This window comes from Tachypleus tridentatus, chromosome 2, assembly GCF_004210375.1.
Source record: "Tachypleus tridentatus isolate NWPU-2018 chromosome 2, ASM421037v1, whole genome shotgun sequence".
In the NCBI taxonomy this organism is placed as follows: Eukaryota; Metazoa; Arthropoda; class Merostomata; order Xiphosura; family Limulidae; genus Tachypleus; species Tachypleus tridentatus.
In genome coordinates, this window is record NC_134826.1 from 154527870 (window position 1) to 154544673 (window position 16804).

The 16804-nt window shown below is 32.0% G+C and overlaps 1 protein-coding gene across 6 annotated transcripts in view; it reads right to left on the minus strand.

Moving 5' to 3' along the window:
• Positions 1 to 1708: 1708 nt before the first annotated feature.
• Positions 1709 to 16804, minus strand: part of LOC143245408 (uncharacterized) — an 89659-nt gene continuing 74563 nt past the window's right edge. For 5 of the 6 annotated variants that reach the window (XM_076491715.1, XM_076491718.1, XM_076491717.1 and 2 more), the window contains 6 exons: positions 16474 to 16638; positions 12580 to 12789; positions 6482 to 6637; positions 5454 to 6026; positions 3051 to 3166; positions 1709 to 1938 (listed from right to left, as the gene is read on the minus strand). In XM_076491715.1, the coding sequence (XP_076347830.1) occupies positions 5541 to 6026; positions 6482 to 6637; positions 12580 to 12789; positions 16474 to 16638 (1017 nt within the window). In that variant the 3' untranslated portion in view covers positions 1709 to 1938; positions 3051 to 3166; positions 5454 to 5540. The remainder of the gene's footprint in view (positions 1939 to 3050; positions 3167 to 5453; positions 6027 to 6481; positions 6638 to 12579; positions 12790 to 16473; positions 16639 to 16804) is intronic. The other variant, XM_076491721.1, reaches the window with a different exon arrangement.

Sequence of the window (16804 nt, forward strand, 5' to 3'; positions counted from 1 at the left end):
AGACACGTACATGTACGCTTAATAACTAGATTGTGAAACAATCAGTAATAATGGTAATACAAGACACGCGTACATATGCGGCTTAATAACTAGATTGTGAAACAATCAGTAATAATGGTAATACAAGACACGCATACGTATGCGGCTTAATAACTAGATTGTGAAACAATCAGTAATAATGGTAATACAAGACACGTACATGTACGCTTAATAACTAGATTGTGAAACAATCAGTAATAATGGTAATACAAGACACGTACATGTACGCTTAATAACTAGATTGTGAAACAATCAGTAATAATGGTAAAACAAGACTAGTATATGTACACTTAATAACTGTATTGTAAAACAAGACTAGAACATTATACTTAATAACTGGATTGTAAGACGAACAGTAATTATGGTAAAACAAAGCTAGTGCATGTATACTCAATAACTAGATTGTAAAATAAACAGTAATCAAGGTAAAACAATACTAGCACATGTAATACTTAACTAGATTGTAAAAATATCAGTAATCATGGTAAAACAAGACTAGTACACTCATACTTAATAATTAGATTGTAAAACAATCAGTAATCATGGTAAAACAAGTACACCTGTACTTAATAACAAGATTGTAAAACAAAGAGTAATCATGGTAAAACAATACTAGCTCATGTGAACTTAATAACTATATTGTAAAACAAGACTAGCTCATGTGTACTTAATAACTAGATTGTAAAACAATCAGTAATCATGGTAAAACAAGACTAGCTCATGTGTACTTACTTAATAACTAGATTGTAACAAAGAGTAATCATGGTGAAACAAGACAAGTACACCTGTACTTAATAACTAGATTGTAAAACAAAGAGTAATCATGGTGAAACAAGACAAGTACACCTGTACTTAATAACTAGATTGTAAAACAAAGAGTAACCATGGTGAAACAAGACAAGTACACCTGTACTTAATAACTAGATTGTGAAACAAGACATGTACAACAAAGAGTAATCATGGTGAAACAAGACAAGTACACCTGTACTTAATAACTAGATTGTAGAAAACAAAGAGTAATCATGGTGTACTTAATAACTAAGTAAAACAAAGAGTAATCATGGTGAAACAAGACAAGTACCTGTACTTAATAACTAGATTGTACTTAATAAATAGATTGTAAAACAAAGAGTAATCATGGTGAAACAAGACAAGTACACCTGTACTTACAATAATAACTAGATTGTAAAACAAAGAGTAATCATGGTGAAACAAGACAAGTACACCTGTACTTAATAACTAGATTGTAAAACAAAGAGTAATCATGGTGAAACAAGACAAGTACACCTGTACTTAATAACTAGATTGTAAAACAAAGAGTAATCATGGTGAAACAAGACAAGTACACCTGTACTTAATAACTAGATTGTATAACAAAGAGTAATCATGATGAAACAAGACAAGTACACCTGTACTTAATAACTAGATTGTATAACAAAGAGTAATCAAAACAAGAAAGAGTAGATCATGGTGAAACAAGACAAGTACACCTGTACTTAATAACTTAATAACGAGATTGTAAAACAAAGAGTAATCATGGTAAAAGAAAACTAGTACACCTATACTTAATAACTATATTGTAAGGTAAAAAGTATTCATGGTAAAACAAAACTAAAGACTGTAAGTGAGATACAATTTTTTTTACTCTATCATGAAGATAGTGGCATACCTTTTGACAAGTTCTAGCCATGCCATTTCAGACCTTGCTTTGTCTACCAATGCCTTTTCTTGGAGCTGTAAAAGTGCCAACTGATGACGGGCCCTAAGTTCTTCATCTCTGGCGAGTTTACGAACCATGTTCACTGTGAAATTTGTAAGTGACTGTTCGGAAAAGAAAGATGGAACAGTGCCTTCCTTTTCATCTCCATCCAAGAGCAGTCCAAGGGAAAACTGGGATTCCTAAAAAGCATATTACATACTTTCAATACAAAAAATGTGTCTTTAAGCAGTGAGTCAACAATCACATTAACACACACTCTATAATAAATGCTAATACTTCATATATGAATTTAGGTAATTTGTATATGTTTTTTGCTCATTTAATGAGCTAGAACATACAACTGGAAAACAACATATACCTGTACCTATGATAAATTCATGAGTACAACAACTTGTCAAAATGCACAAAGATTTATTTTATTCAAACAATTTACACCTATTTTGGTCCAACACATTTTTTACTACCATGATCAATACAACAGCTTTAATAATGCTTGATCTGTATTACTTGTACAAATAAAGTTTAGACAATTTATTCCGCACCTGTTATAAGTGAGATCATGTACAGCACTTTTATTCACATCTTCACTAGATGTTTTACATTAAGTGACCTTGAAGCATTGAATACAAGTACACTAAGCTAACCCTTGCCAAATGTATGGGGCTAGGTCCAAACTGGGAAACCTGGTATCACAAGAGGTTTCCCTTTTCTAAATGGCATAGCCCCATAATGAACCAATAGGGTTTGAAATACCCATGAAAGTTCACCCAGACAAACCTTTAGAAGTATTTAATTACTATATTATCATTATAGCTGGATTATAACCTTCCAGACAAACCTTTACAAGTATTTAATTACTATATTATCATTTTATATAAAAAATAAAACAGGCTGGACTATAACCGTCCAAACACACTTTTGTAAGTATTTAATAGCTATATAATCATCATATATAAAAACTAAAATTAGCTGGACTATAACCATCCAAACACACTTTTGTAAGTATTTAATAGCTATATAATCATCATATATAAAAACTAAAATTAGCTGGACTATCACCATCCAGACAAACCTTCAGAAGTATTTAATGACTATATTATTATTGTATATAAAAAGCAGCACTATCTGGACTACAACAATCCACACAAGTCTTCAAAAGTACTGAATGACTATATTATCATCATACATAAAAAAACAGATCTAGCTGGAATCCAACTATTGACTATTCTGTACTGCTCCTATCACAAACCCTGAGCTAAGTGAACCACAGTGTCAATGTTGTTAATTTTACCTGATCTGATGTACTAGTTGTTGACGATGTGCTGTTAGGTTTGTTCCGTGAAAGTGAGACGTTTCTATGATCTTTTGAAGGCAACAGAAGTTTAGAGGAATGTGGTTTTGGTACACCTGCAGGGTAGAAATACTGATGTTAGCCATTGTTATAAAGATACTAGAAAACGTTCTTGAAGGCAAGATTAGCAATTGAAGTTTATGAACAGTTTGTTGTGAACAACCTTCCCCAATGACAAATATAAATTCATTAGATAAAAGACAGAATAATGAAATAATTATTACAAATATGGACCTTTTAAACAATTAGAGAAATCCTTACAGGTAACTCCAAATCAAGAAATGTACAATTATGCTGAAAAGAAACTTAAAAAAGTCCACAACTAACTGCTCATCACTCTAACACATTCATCATAGGCTAGGTCTGTATGACCCACCACATGACCTCTTTTTCCAATGGACTTGGTATTATATACACAAGTTCATAGATACATTTGCATTCTAAACTGTTAAATGGTTATTCACATGTCACATACTGAAGAAAGTGTATATAAAAGATTGCTTCAAAAAATGGAGAGAGGTGAGTGGAGCCATTGTGTTCGATCCAGTGTGTAAGCCAAAATAAAAACATATGAGGCTTGTCAATATTAGTAATTCAAGTTTCTAATTTGTATGAAGCTACAGACTTAGCACTCTGACCACATAAACATCTAATTTTAACCAGTGCTACATTCAACATACCATTTGATTCACTACAAGCTATATTTAAATGTAGTCTTTTAATGTTTACTTTTAAATTAAGAAATCAACTCATACATAATATTAAAGTTTGAATTATAATCTACAATTTAATTCCATACTTACTTATATAAATATCTGAATGCAAGTCAACAAAAGCAATGACATGGCCTTTGACATACGACTCATCATAAAAGGGATAGCACCTTTTTAGTCTTCTAACTTTCAATATAATGCATATACCTTCACAAAATTTGCCAGTATTTCAGTACATATTATAAGTCTTTGACATACATCATATTTTGTACTGAAGAATTTTAATAAAATAAAGCTTTTCCACAAATATACAGAGTATTTCTTTTGTATAGTCTGTGGGCCAAGTAATTTTTATGTTAAAATTAAAAATTTCAAACTTCCTTTGTTGTAATCCACAAAACCTCCTAAATGAACTTCAAAACTTTTTTTTCAGTAAAACTTCATGGCTTATCTGTTACTTTCTCTACTCTAATTCAAAATGGGATTGGTCAATTTGACTGATCTTGTAATCCGAAAAAAATATCAAAATAAATATAAATTATATCATTTTTCTTTCTAGAATGGCTTCATATTTTAATATAACACCACATTCATTTGTTCTAAGTAGCTCTAAGTTCATAACAGTATATACACACACATTTACAATTAAATTTTATTGTTTTATGGTCATTGAACTGTGACTCTACTGTAAGGACCATTATAACTTATAAATCACTCAGGACACGTGCAACTTGCATTACTACAGCTGGTATCAGCATATTCTCCTCCTCAAAACATTTTTATTACATTATTGTTTTACTTAAATATTTCATTATTTTTACATTTTACACAAAGAATAAACACAAAAAACAAGAAATAAACTATTTATCCAATTTTCCTTTTTCTTGCTCTCAGTTGCTAAAGAGAGTTAACCCCAAAATTTTATACTACTCATGGTATTGCAATTAATAATATTTAATTAAATGATGCTCTAAACAATAGACCAATAACATGCAAAAAGTAGACAAATTCTCTTACATCCTAAAAAGTTTCTCACTCCATAACAACAGTCAATATAAATTCATCCAAGTCGTTATCTTTCTCACATGGACAATGTTTGTATTCTGAGTGAAACTGACATTTAACTGTTCAGAACATAATGTCTTACAACATGTCATTTGACAAATTGGCTATAAATAATATATAATTAAACGTAAGTGTGAACTATTATAGAATTATGGGAGAGGATGTGACAAGTAGGGTATGATTTTCTACTTGATAGCTCTGTAACCAAATAAATGTGGTTTATCTGATAAACAACAAGTTTATAGAAAGTAATAAACATTTAATTTCATACTTTTTCAACGGGTGGTGGATAGTGGGGACGATGACACGCATCACGTGTGTCACACAAGTGGAAATTGAGGATATTTTAAACTATTGCTCTGTAGAATTAAAACTTAGATACTATTAAAATATGCAGCATTAACTAAGACTTTATGCTAGTCTAGACAATTGCTATAATATAAAAATAGTTTATTTACACTTTCAATGTTTGACAGTGAAACATTGTGTCACAATCAGTAAAGGATAGCAAGGACAATAGGGTTATGAGAACTTCAACTTATCTTACATACAAAACAATGTTTACCTTCTTTATACTGTTCTGTGTCCTCTGTTGATCTGTCTTCTATTTTAGATCTATTCCTAGCAGTTCTTTTGTGTTTGGATCTGCTAGTTACAAGTTGCCTGTTGTCGTCCCGAGACAGTGTGTGATCAGAAATAAATTTCTCAATTTTTCTCCAAAACTTGAGAGGTGCTCTGAAACAGAACTCTCATCTTTCTCACTAACAGTGGAGATATGTTCTGAAATGTAACTAGCAGCTGATGGTTGGATATGTTCTGCTTCCTTGTGCAGATGTTCAGACACAATAGTGTCACTGCTCATCCCTTTGTTTTCTGAGGAGCTACTAACCTTGGAATGATTTCTCTGTGGAACATGTTCAGCAGCATCATTTCTCATCTCTCTGTCCTCCAAGGTGCTACTAATGCTGCTAAGCTTGGATCGATTCCTTTCTGTAACACTTTCAGACACACCACTTAGCTGTCCATTATGATGTTTTCCAGATACATTTTCAAGTTTCGAAGGAGGAGGAGACACTTGTTCAAAGTCACTGGTGTAAGAAAGATGACCTGAAGACTTGTCATTACTGGATCCAGGCTTCTGATAAAAGATAATAACATTACTAAAACTAAATCTGTAATTGAAATTATAAAACTGGAACTCCTTGAATGTTATTAACTAAACATTTTCAGTCAAGAAAAACTTATAACTCAGAGATACCTTCAAATTTTGGAGTTACACTGAGTAGTTAGGTATTATGATTGATATAAGTAAATTCAAACAGTCCCATTTTTTGGGAGGCAAAAGTAACACTAGGCTGAATACTTTTGTGAATATACTATGATTATTAAAGCAATAAATATTGTATTTTAAATTTATAAAACACTTAAAAGTCACTAGTGGACATTCAGTCAGAACACCACTATTTCCACAATCTAAAGCTCTATATATTTGATTAATGATAATATTAAAAGCCACCTACTTTCTTATGTTAAGAAGAGGACAAACTGTGATTTATAATTTAATATTTCAACAGATAAAGGTAATAAAATTACCTCTCTGAAGGCAATCAACTTTTTTTGCTGTCCTTCAAAAACAGCTGTTACAGCAGATGCAGCAGCTGCGGCAGCTGCACTGGAAATCAGTCTAGTTGTTCCTTCGCTGTGTTGTTGCCACAAAGCTCCAAACTCTTTCAGAGGAGTCACTTTTACCTTGAAGAAAATGATATGCACATGATTTCATTAGAAGTCTTTTGTCATACAAGATTTTACAAACACACACTTTGAATGCTACACAACTTTTATACTTTAACTAAATCATTATTTATAGACATATGCTTTAAATCAGTTTTGTCTTTTATAATATATTTTGTACTTCAAGAGCACTTGATAGATATCTGAGTGAATGGTGTCATACTACAACAAATATCTTAATGAATAGTGACATACTATAACAGATATCTGAATTAAAAATGTCATACTTTAAACAATATCCAAATGAATGGTGTCATACTTCAAGTTTATCTGTTAGATGTAGTAACTACTGTGACATCAAGCCCTTAACCAGACTACATTTTCTCTTCAGTCAAGTTTTAATTAAAACTCGACATATTACACCAGAAAAATATTGAAGCATCAGCTGGTTTTTCGTTTTCACAGATGTGTTGGATTTAAGAAATATTGTAAAACAACTAGACCCTATCCCAAAAATACACTGTTAATTGAACAAGTTATCATTTCTCCAAATTGCATGAGCTCAAGTCTACTGGGTCTATCCTGTATTGTACAAAATGCATGGGCTAAGTCTGCTTGGCCTATCCTGTATTGTACAAAATGAATAAACTCAGTCTGCTGGGCCTATCCTGTATTGTACAAAATGAATAAACTCAGTCTGCTTGGCCTATCCTGTATTGTACAAAATGAATAAACTCAGTCTGCTTGGCCTATCCTGTATTGTACAAAATGAATAAACTCAGTCTGCTTGGCCTATCCTGTATTGTACAAAATGAATAAACGCAGTCTGCTTGGCCTATCCTGTATTGTACAAAATGAATAAACTCAGTCTGCTTAGCCTATCCTGTATTGAACAAAATGAATAAACTTAGTCTGCTGAGCCTATCCTGCACTGTATAAGAAATACTGACTATGTGTACTTTCATGATAGTGACAATCTTTTAGTACACACATTAAAAAATCAGATGAGTTACAAACAGTCCGACAGTCTCCAAGAAGTTGAAGTGATGTTTATGTGACAAATAGATACGTTTATCTTTCACACAGTTCACATACAGAATCTCTGAAATGCACATCTCTAATTGTATTTAGTATCCCTACATTGTTCATCTAGTATTTATTATGAACTGTTGTTAAGTCAGTAGTTTAGGTTATAATGAACAGCTTATAAATAATACCATACTGAATGTCATGGCTTCTGCACTTTGACCCCTAACGCAGCTTACAGGGTTAAAATGCATATTTGGTTGTATGTGTGTGTATATAGTCTCCAAGAATAAACTTTATAAAGCTCTGGTATACTTTATTCACCAAACAATGCACTGTTTTGTATTCCCACAAGAAAACATCTTTTTTATTTATAAGTTCAACTGTTTCTTAATGTGGAAAAGTTTTTCACTTCTGTATCAAGACTCTACCATATTTAATACATAGCATCTTAACCCTCTTGTACTATAATACTGTTATCACTAAAACAAAACATAATGCACTATAATATTGTTATCACTAAAACAAAACAATGTACTATAATATTGTTATCATTAAAACAAAACATAATGTACTATAATATTGTTATCACTAAAACAAAACATAATGTACTATAATATTGTTATCACTAAAACAAAACATAATGTACTATAATATTGTTATCACTAAAACAAAACAATGTACTATAATATTGTTATCACTAAAACAAAACATAATGTACTATAATATTGTTATCACTAAAACAAAACATAATGTACTATAATATTGTTATCACTAAAACAAAACATAATGTACTATAATATTGTTATCACTAAAACAAAACATAATTTTTATATCTTATTTGGTTACAGACACACAAGTTAATAAATCTGACTCCTCATGTCATGTCCACCGATCACATCCTATTTTTCAGATATTAGCATCGATTCTTTGATGTTTAATACCACATTATATATAACTAATACAAAGGCAAGGTTTTCACCATCAAATAATGTATTAAATTATTTGCTATACAGAAAATTGTCTATTTCACTTTCAGTTCAACCTTTATTCTCACATGAAGCACATTAACAAGCTAAGCTGAATTTTATTGGTTCTAGTTACATTGTTAACATTATCGTAGTTAAAGGACATTGTGCCATTTTTATATGCTAATACTCTGTTTTCTCAGTATCAGAAAAGTAGAGATAATTTTCATTTTCAGTTGACAGAAAAAAATGAAGGAAAGTACTTTGTCTCTGGTTTTCTTCTGGGTATTCTTTATTATTATAAAATGTAAAAATTAGAAACTTTTCAGGTTAGATTAGGTAAATTAATACTTCATGAGCTGCTTGCAAGTAGCCTTTGTATTACGTAATTCAATAGGTAACACAAGCTACGTATTTACCAAGTTATCTACCATTTGATTGGCAAGAATATAAGTTAGTTCAAAGGACAATAGAACAACATAATGCAAGCAGAAACACATGTATAGTTATGAGTTTAACTTATTTACAATAAACAAATAGTGTTTCAAGTTATTATATAAAGTCATTACATAAACAAAATGTTATTCAGTATTATTTTGAATTATTTTTTGTTACTTTCTTTCTGAAATTCATGCAAAGCTACACAATGGCTATCTGTGTTAGCCATCCCTAATTTAACAGTGTAAGACAAGAGGGAAAACAACTTCTCATCACCACCCACCTCTGACTCTTGGGCTACTCTTTTACCAATAAATAGAGGAATTGACCATCACACTATAGTATCCACACAGCTGAAAGGGTTAGCATTTTTGGCATGACAACGATTAAAACCAACAACCTCGGATTTGAGGTCTAGCCACCTGGCCATGCCAAGCTAAGGAGAAATTACAAGGTGAGCAAAATTAACCAACCTTGTGTGGAATAAGGAAAAGGTGAGCAAAATTAACCAACCTTGTGTGGAATAAGGAAAAGGTGAGCAAAATTAACCAACCTTGTATGGAATAAGGAAAAGGTGAATAAAATAAACCAACCTTGTATGGGATAAGGAAAAGGTGAGCAAAATTAACCAACCTTGTATGGAATAAGGAAAAGGTGAGCAAAATTAACCAACCTTGTATGGAATAAGGAAAAGGTGAATGAAATTAACCAACCTTGTATGGAATAAGGAAAAGGTGAGCAAAATTAACCAACCTTGTATGGAATAAGGAAAAGGTGAGCAAAATTAACCAACCTTGTATGGAATAAAGAAAAGGTGAGCGAAATTAACCAACCATGTATGGAATAAAGAAAAGGTGAGCAAAATTAACCAACCTTGTATGGAATAAGGAAAAGGTGAGTAAAATTAACCAACCTTGTATGGAATAAAGAAAAGGTGAGCGAAATTAACCAACCATGTATGGAATAAAGAAAAGGTGAGCGAAATTAACCAACCATGTATGGAATAAAGAAAAGGTGAGCGAAATTAACCAACCATGTATGGAATAAAGAAAAGGTGAGCGAAATTAACCAACTTTGTATGGAATAAGGAAAAAGTGAGCAAAATTAACCAACCTTGTGTGGAATAAGGAAAAAGTGAGCAAAATTAACCAACCTTGTGTGGAATACGGAAAAGGTGAGCAAAATTAACCAACCTTGTGTGGAATACGGAAAAGGTGAGCAAAATTAACCAACCTTGTGTGGAATACGGAAAAGGTGAGCAAAATTAACCAACCTTGTGTGGAATACGGAAAAGGTGAGCAAAATTAACCAACCTTGTGTGGAATAAGGAAAAGGTGAGCAAAATTAACCAACCTTGTGTGGAATACGGAAAAGGTGAGCAAAATTAACCAACCTTGTGTGGAATACGGAAAAGGTGAGCAAAATTAACCAACCTTATGTCGAATAAGAAATAGGTGAGCAAAATTAACCAACCTTGTATGGAATAAGGAACAGGTGAGCAAAATTAACCAACCTTGTATGGAATAAGGAACAGGTGAGCAAAATTAACCAACCTTGTATGGAATAAGGAACAGGTGAGCAAAATTAACCAACCTTGTATGGAATAAGGAAAAGGTGAGCAAAATTAACCAACCTTGTATGGAATAAGGAACAGGTGAGCAAAATTAACCAACCTTGTATGGAATAAGGAACAGGTGAGCAAAATTAACCAACCTTGTATGGAATAAGGAACAGGTGAGCAAAATTAACCAACCTTGTATGGAATAAGGAACAGGTGAGCAAAATTAACCAACCTTGTATGGAATAAGGAACAGGTGAGCAAAATTAACCAACCTTGTATGGAATAAGGAACAGGTGAGCAAAATTAACCAACCTTGTATGGAATAAGGAAAAGGTGAGCAAAATTAACCAACCTCGTATGGAATAAGGAAAAGGTGAGCAAAATTAACCAACCTCGTATGGAATAAGGAAAAGGTGAGCAAAATTAACCAACCTTATATGGAATAAGGAAGAGGTGAGTAAAATTAACCAACCTTTATGGGATAAAAAAAGGCGAGTAAAATTAACCAACCTTGTATAAAATAAGGAAAAGGTGAGCAAAATTAACCAACCTTGTATGGAATAAGGAAAAGGTGAGTAAAATTAACCAACCTTTTATGGGACAATAAAAGGTGAGTAAAATTAACCAACCTTGTATTTGAATAAGGAAAAAGTGAGTAAAATTAATCAACCTTGTATTTGAATAAGGAAAAAGTGAGTAAAATTAACCAACTTTGTATGGAATAAGGAAAAGGTGAGCAAAATTAACCAACCTTGTATGGAATAAGGAAAAGGTGAGTAAAATTATCCACCCTTGTATGGAATAAGGAAAAGGTGAGCAAAATTAACCAACCTTGTATGGAATAAGGAACAGGTGAGCAAAATTAACCAACCTTGTATGGAATAAGGAAAAGGTGAGCAAAATTAACCAACCTTGTATGGAATAAGGAAAAGGTGAGCAAAATTAACCAACCTTGTATGGAATAAGGAAAAGGTGAGCAAAATTAACCAACCTTGTATGGAATAAGGAAAAGGTGAGCAAAATTAACCAACCTTATATGGAATAAGGAAAAGGTGAGTAAAATTAACCAACCTTTTATGGGACAATAAAAGGTGAGTAAAATTAACCAACTTTGTATGGAATAAGGAAAAGGTGAGTAAAATTAACCAACTTTGTATGGAATAAGGAAAAGGTGAGCAAAATTAACCAACCTTGTATGGAATAAGGAAAAGGTGAGTAAAATTAACCAACCTTGTATGGAATAAGGAAAAGGTGAGTAAAATTAACCACCCTTGTATGGAATAAGGAAAATTTGAGTAAAATTAACCACCCTTGTATGGAATAAGGAAAAGGTGAGCAAAATTAACCAACCTTGTATGGAATAAGGAAAAGGTGAGCAAAATTAACCAACCTTGTGTGGAATAAGGAAAAGGTGAGCAAAATTAACCAACCTTGTGTGGAATAAGGAAAAGGTGAGCAAAATTAACCAACCTTGTGTGGAATAAGGTAAAGGTGAGTAAAATTAACCAACCTTGTGTGGAATAAGGAAAATGTGAGCAAAATTAACCAACCTTGTGTGGAATAAGGAAAATGTGAGCAAAATTAACCAACCTTGTATGAAGTGAGGAAAGGTGAGTAAAATTAACCAATCTGATAGAGAAAATAAAAATTATAAGCTGTAAAGTTTTACTGAGAAAAAACTGCATGAAACTGATTTGAGACTATACAAATGAAATTTGAAAATCTCGAGATGAAGAACAGTATTTTTAATTTTGACTTTGTGTTCAGAGGAATTTTTAGTAAATTTACTTTGATAAAAATTGATTTTTCTTCCTACCAAATACTTAGTTCTCATTGAAAGCTTGTGATCATAAAGAAGAAACAAAAGACACAGTACAAAAAAGTATAAAACTTGGAATTCACCAAGCCCATATCATGAGATTAAATAGAGAAACATATAGAAAGCATGTTGTTTTTGTTTTACTAACCTTAGCAAGTTCTCGGGCAGCTTTAGCCGTAGCAACTGCAGCTCTTGCTTGGTGATTCATCAGTTTCTGAGCTGACTCTGTAAAGGCTCTTTGAGTGCTGTGCTCTAACCCCTGCTGTTGAGTATGTCTGATCAAGTCCAATTCATGCTGTTGTCTCTGAATCTCCTGATGAAGCTTACGATGCTCTTTCTTGTGAGATTTTTGAACATCCTGAATAACAGGAACACAGTCAAAGACCGATAAAAGTCTTACATCATATTTGTATTCAAGTGTTACAGTACACCCATGTGATTTCTATTTAATTAAGTACATCATACTAACTTGGTCAGTTTAGTGGCCTACTAACATAAATATAGTACCTAACAACTCACAGTAACAGAGTAATACACACAAAACAGTAATAAACGTGAGGTCAGATTATTTGTTGAACACAGTAATCATACATTCTGTCTTTTCTCTGTTATTCTGTTCATCTTCAGCATTACTCGAAGGTCTATGCTTCTTGTTATTACGGTACACTTATGTCTTAGTGTATTTAGAGAGCTGGAATAAATGGATAAAAAATATATCTTAGAAAAGAAAAGTTACTTGTATCTGCTAGTGTATCAGGTGCATCAGAGCAAAAATACTAAGTAGAGCAAATAAGTTCATACAGTTTCTATTATTTCACCTATTAATGCAAGTATGATGGAAACAATCTAAGGAAAACATATAATAGTCTAAGTTCATTTGCATAATCATACTATAATAAAACTCTTGCTTATATGATACTGGAAAAACTTTTTTATTATATAATGTGCAACCCCCAGCTTCATGAAACTTTTATCCTAAGTGCAAGTAGATTTGCAATAGCAGTTATGATTTTCCTGTTTTGCCTCTGTTTCTCCTAATGGAGCACTTTATTTTACTCCACTAGAATATAACATCATGAATATGTCACAGGTGGATCTAATGCACTGGCACCATTTATATAAATATAATACTACTGTCTATTGCATGTCTATGCAAATACTTCCTACAGTAAGGAGCTCAAGACTGAACACAATATTCCAAATCTAACCTTCCAAGTAACCTGTACAGTGAAATAATAACATCTTTAGACTTGTATTGAATATTTCTGTAGATACAACCTAAATTCCTATTTGCCCTACCACTAGCAACAGCACACTGATTGGATGGCTTTAGAGACTGATCAAATGTTACACCTAGATCCCTTTCTTCAAAATACTGTTATTTCCATCAAAATTATGATAACCCATTAACTTACATTTATTATAATTAAAACCCATCTACCATTTACTTGACCAACTAACTAAATGATCTTAAATCTTTTTGTAAATCAGCAGCATCCACTTCACAGCCAGCAACAACTAAGACCTCAGTGTCATTAGTAAATGTAAGTAATTTATTGACTATTCTTTCATAAGTGTCATTGATATAAAGCGTCAAAGATAATCTACTTTGACTGAACTCATTTGTAACAACCCTCTGTTTTCTTCCATCCAATTTGCTAAGTTATCCTCTACACCTATAATTTTTTTGCAAGCCTTTTATGCAACACCTTAATAAATACTTTTTGAAAATCCAGATACACCAAATATACACCATTATCCTCATATAACGTTAGCAGTAAACCATTAAAGAATGTCTAAAGATTTATACGGCAAGATTTTTTGTAAGTGAAACCATGTTGACTGTCCAATAAAATCTAAACTTCATTAAAAAACTTTGTAAAGCATCTTTTAACACTTAATAAAACTTTTCTCACAACTGATACAAGAGTAATGGGTCTATAACTACTGGAACAATTTTTATCACCTTCTTTGAAAAGGTGAGTTGCATTACTGAACTTCCAATCCTTTGCTACAGGACCTCTATTCAAGGACTGACAAACAATATTAGTAAATGGTTCTCATATCCAGTCTTTAACCTCCTTCAAAACCTTTGTGGAAATATTATTTGGCTCAGGAGCATTATCACATTTTTAAACATCCTTTTTTTTTAACCACCTCAGAAACAATGCAGTCATCTTGACTGATCCTGCTTCCATTTATCAGCTTTTCAAGATTTGGAATCCTTGTACATAACAGTAAGGTTCTCCAATACCAAACTACTAACAAATGTATACAGTTACAAACAACAGTAAGGTTCTTCAATACCAAACTAGTAACAAATGTATACAGTTACAAACAACAGTAAGGTTCTTCGATACCAAACTAGTAACAAATGAATACAGTTACAAACAACAGTAAGGATCTCCAATACCAAATTAGTAACAATTGTATACAGTTACAAACAACAGTAGAGTTTTTCAATACCAACTTAGTAACAGTTGTGTATAGTTACAAACAATAGTAAGGTTCTTCAATACCAACCAAACTAGTAACAATTGTATACAGTTATTTGAAGCTGTTAATAAAATGCCCAATACATGTCTGGGAACAACTTGCACAAGTTTAAAAACTCACTGTAACAATAATATTTCATTTCCAATTTTAATCGTATACATCCAGATATTTTTGTTTTTTTACATTTATGACCCCACTCCTGTTTTAGAAAGATAATTTAAGACATTAAAAAATGCATTTTGGCATACATTTTACACACAATAAAACAGAGACATGGGGTTTGTCTTTCTTTTGATTTTATAAATGTTAAACAGAAGTAAAGAACAAACAAAATGTTAGGGGTTTTGGGTTGCCATTTTGTTTCAGTATTTCATCCACGACAATACAATGTCTTGTGACAGAGAGACTTGTGTTACAATTAACAGGTGCCACATATTTACCAGTTGTGCCAGTCACTCTTATATACTTTGACCAATTTAGATAATACTTTGCATAAAGGTGTCTTTACAGATGGAAACACACAGATCGGGGGCTAATATACTGAAGAATGTTATACACACAGCTTTAAGACTTTATTCAACTTTAATACACAGATGAATAAATCAAATTAATAAAATATTTGTTCATTCACACCAACAAGTTTCAATTAATCATTATTGAAATATTTCTACACAACCAACAGAACACAAACTTAACTGCTGCTAAAACACCAAACAACAACACATTATACTGAAGTTTACCATTCAACCCCGACATCAGCTTATAAATGATCAACACTTGGACAAAACTGGCCAAACATAAAATTAATCTGTAAACCTGAAACTAAACTAATTACTAAGTAAAAATTACAAAAAACTCACATAATACTAATGTCACTTATAATATAACATGCAATATCTGTCTCCAATTCTACATCCAAGAAATGACTAAACAAATGGAAACCAGATTCATTGACTATAATAAATAATCTTTCCATGTTTACCACCATTGTATAAAATAAACAATATTTGTACAAAACACTAATTTAAACAAAAAACTAAACATCAACAAACACAAAATGAAGGAAGCCCTACTTTAACCCAAGAACCTGGGGTACCAAGGTAACTGAACCAAGCTTTTAATTAATCTCAAGTCATGTGATATTTTTGTTCCATCCTGTACATATTTTTCTGCCTGTGTAAACTAATTATGTTTGATAATGACATAACCATGTCAACATGATTTACATTTATAATACATTACCCATTCAAGCCATCCCCAAACATTTACATGTTTGATTTGTTTGTCTTTGTGAATAAACATATTTTTATACAGAAATTCACTACCATGTACATAACAAGTCCACACTTTAGTGAACTTTATGTCCCTTCTCTTGACAAATACTAAATTACAAGGATATTATTAAACAAATTGGATGGGTAGACACAGAGATCTTTCTAATTCAAGGTGTTTTCATGTACACATTATAATAGTGATAAATATAAAACTGTAACAGGTGCAGTATTAACAACACAGGTATATTAATTACACTTACTAAATTATTTACCTCTAGTATGTTTGCTACACTGACAACATCCTGTCGAACAGAAGAAATAGCATGAACTCGACTGACCTCACTTAACTGAAGGAGAGATTCATTGATGTTATCCAAGTACGTCAGTTCAGTACTCAATCGTATACCTAGAGAAGACGGGGGGAGCCTGGAGAGGTCCTGTAGTAAATAGCACATGGACAAGTATTTACTTTCATGTCTATATACTGTAAAACATAAACAAAATCTATGACCAAAGTTAAGTAGTGTGGACAGATACAACCATAGTTCACAACTGTTTTACACTGTGTTTAAGTGTGTTATTTATCAGAAGTTGATAACCCAG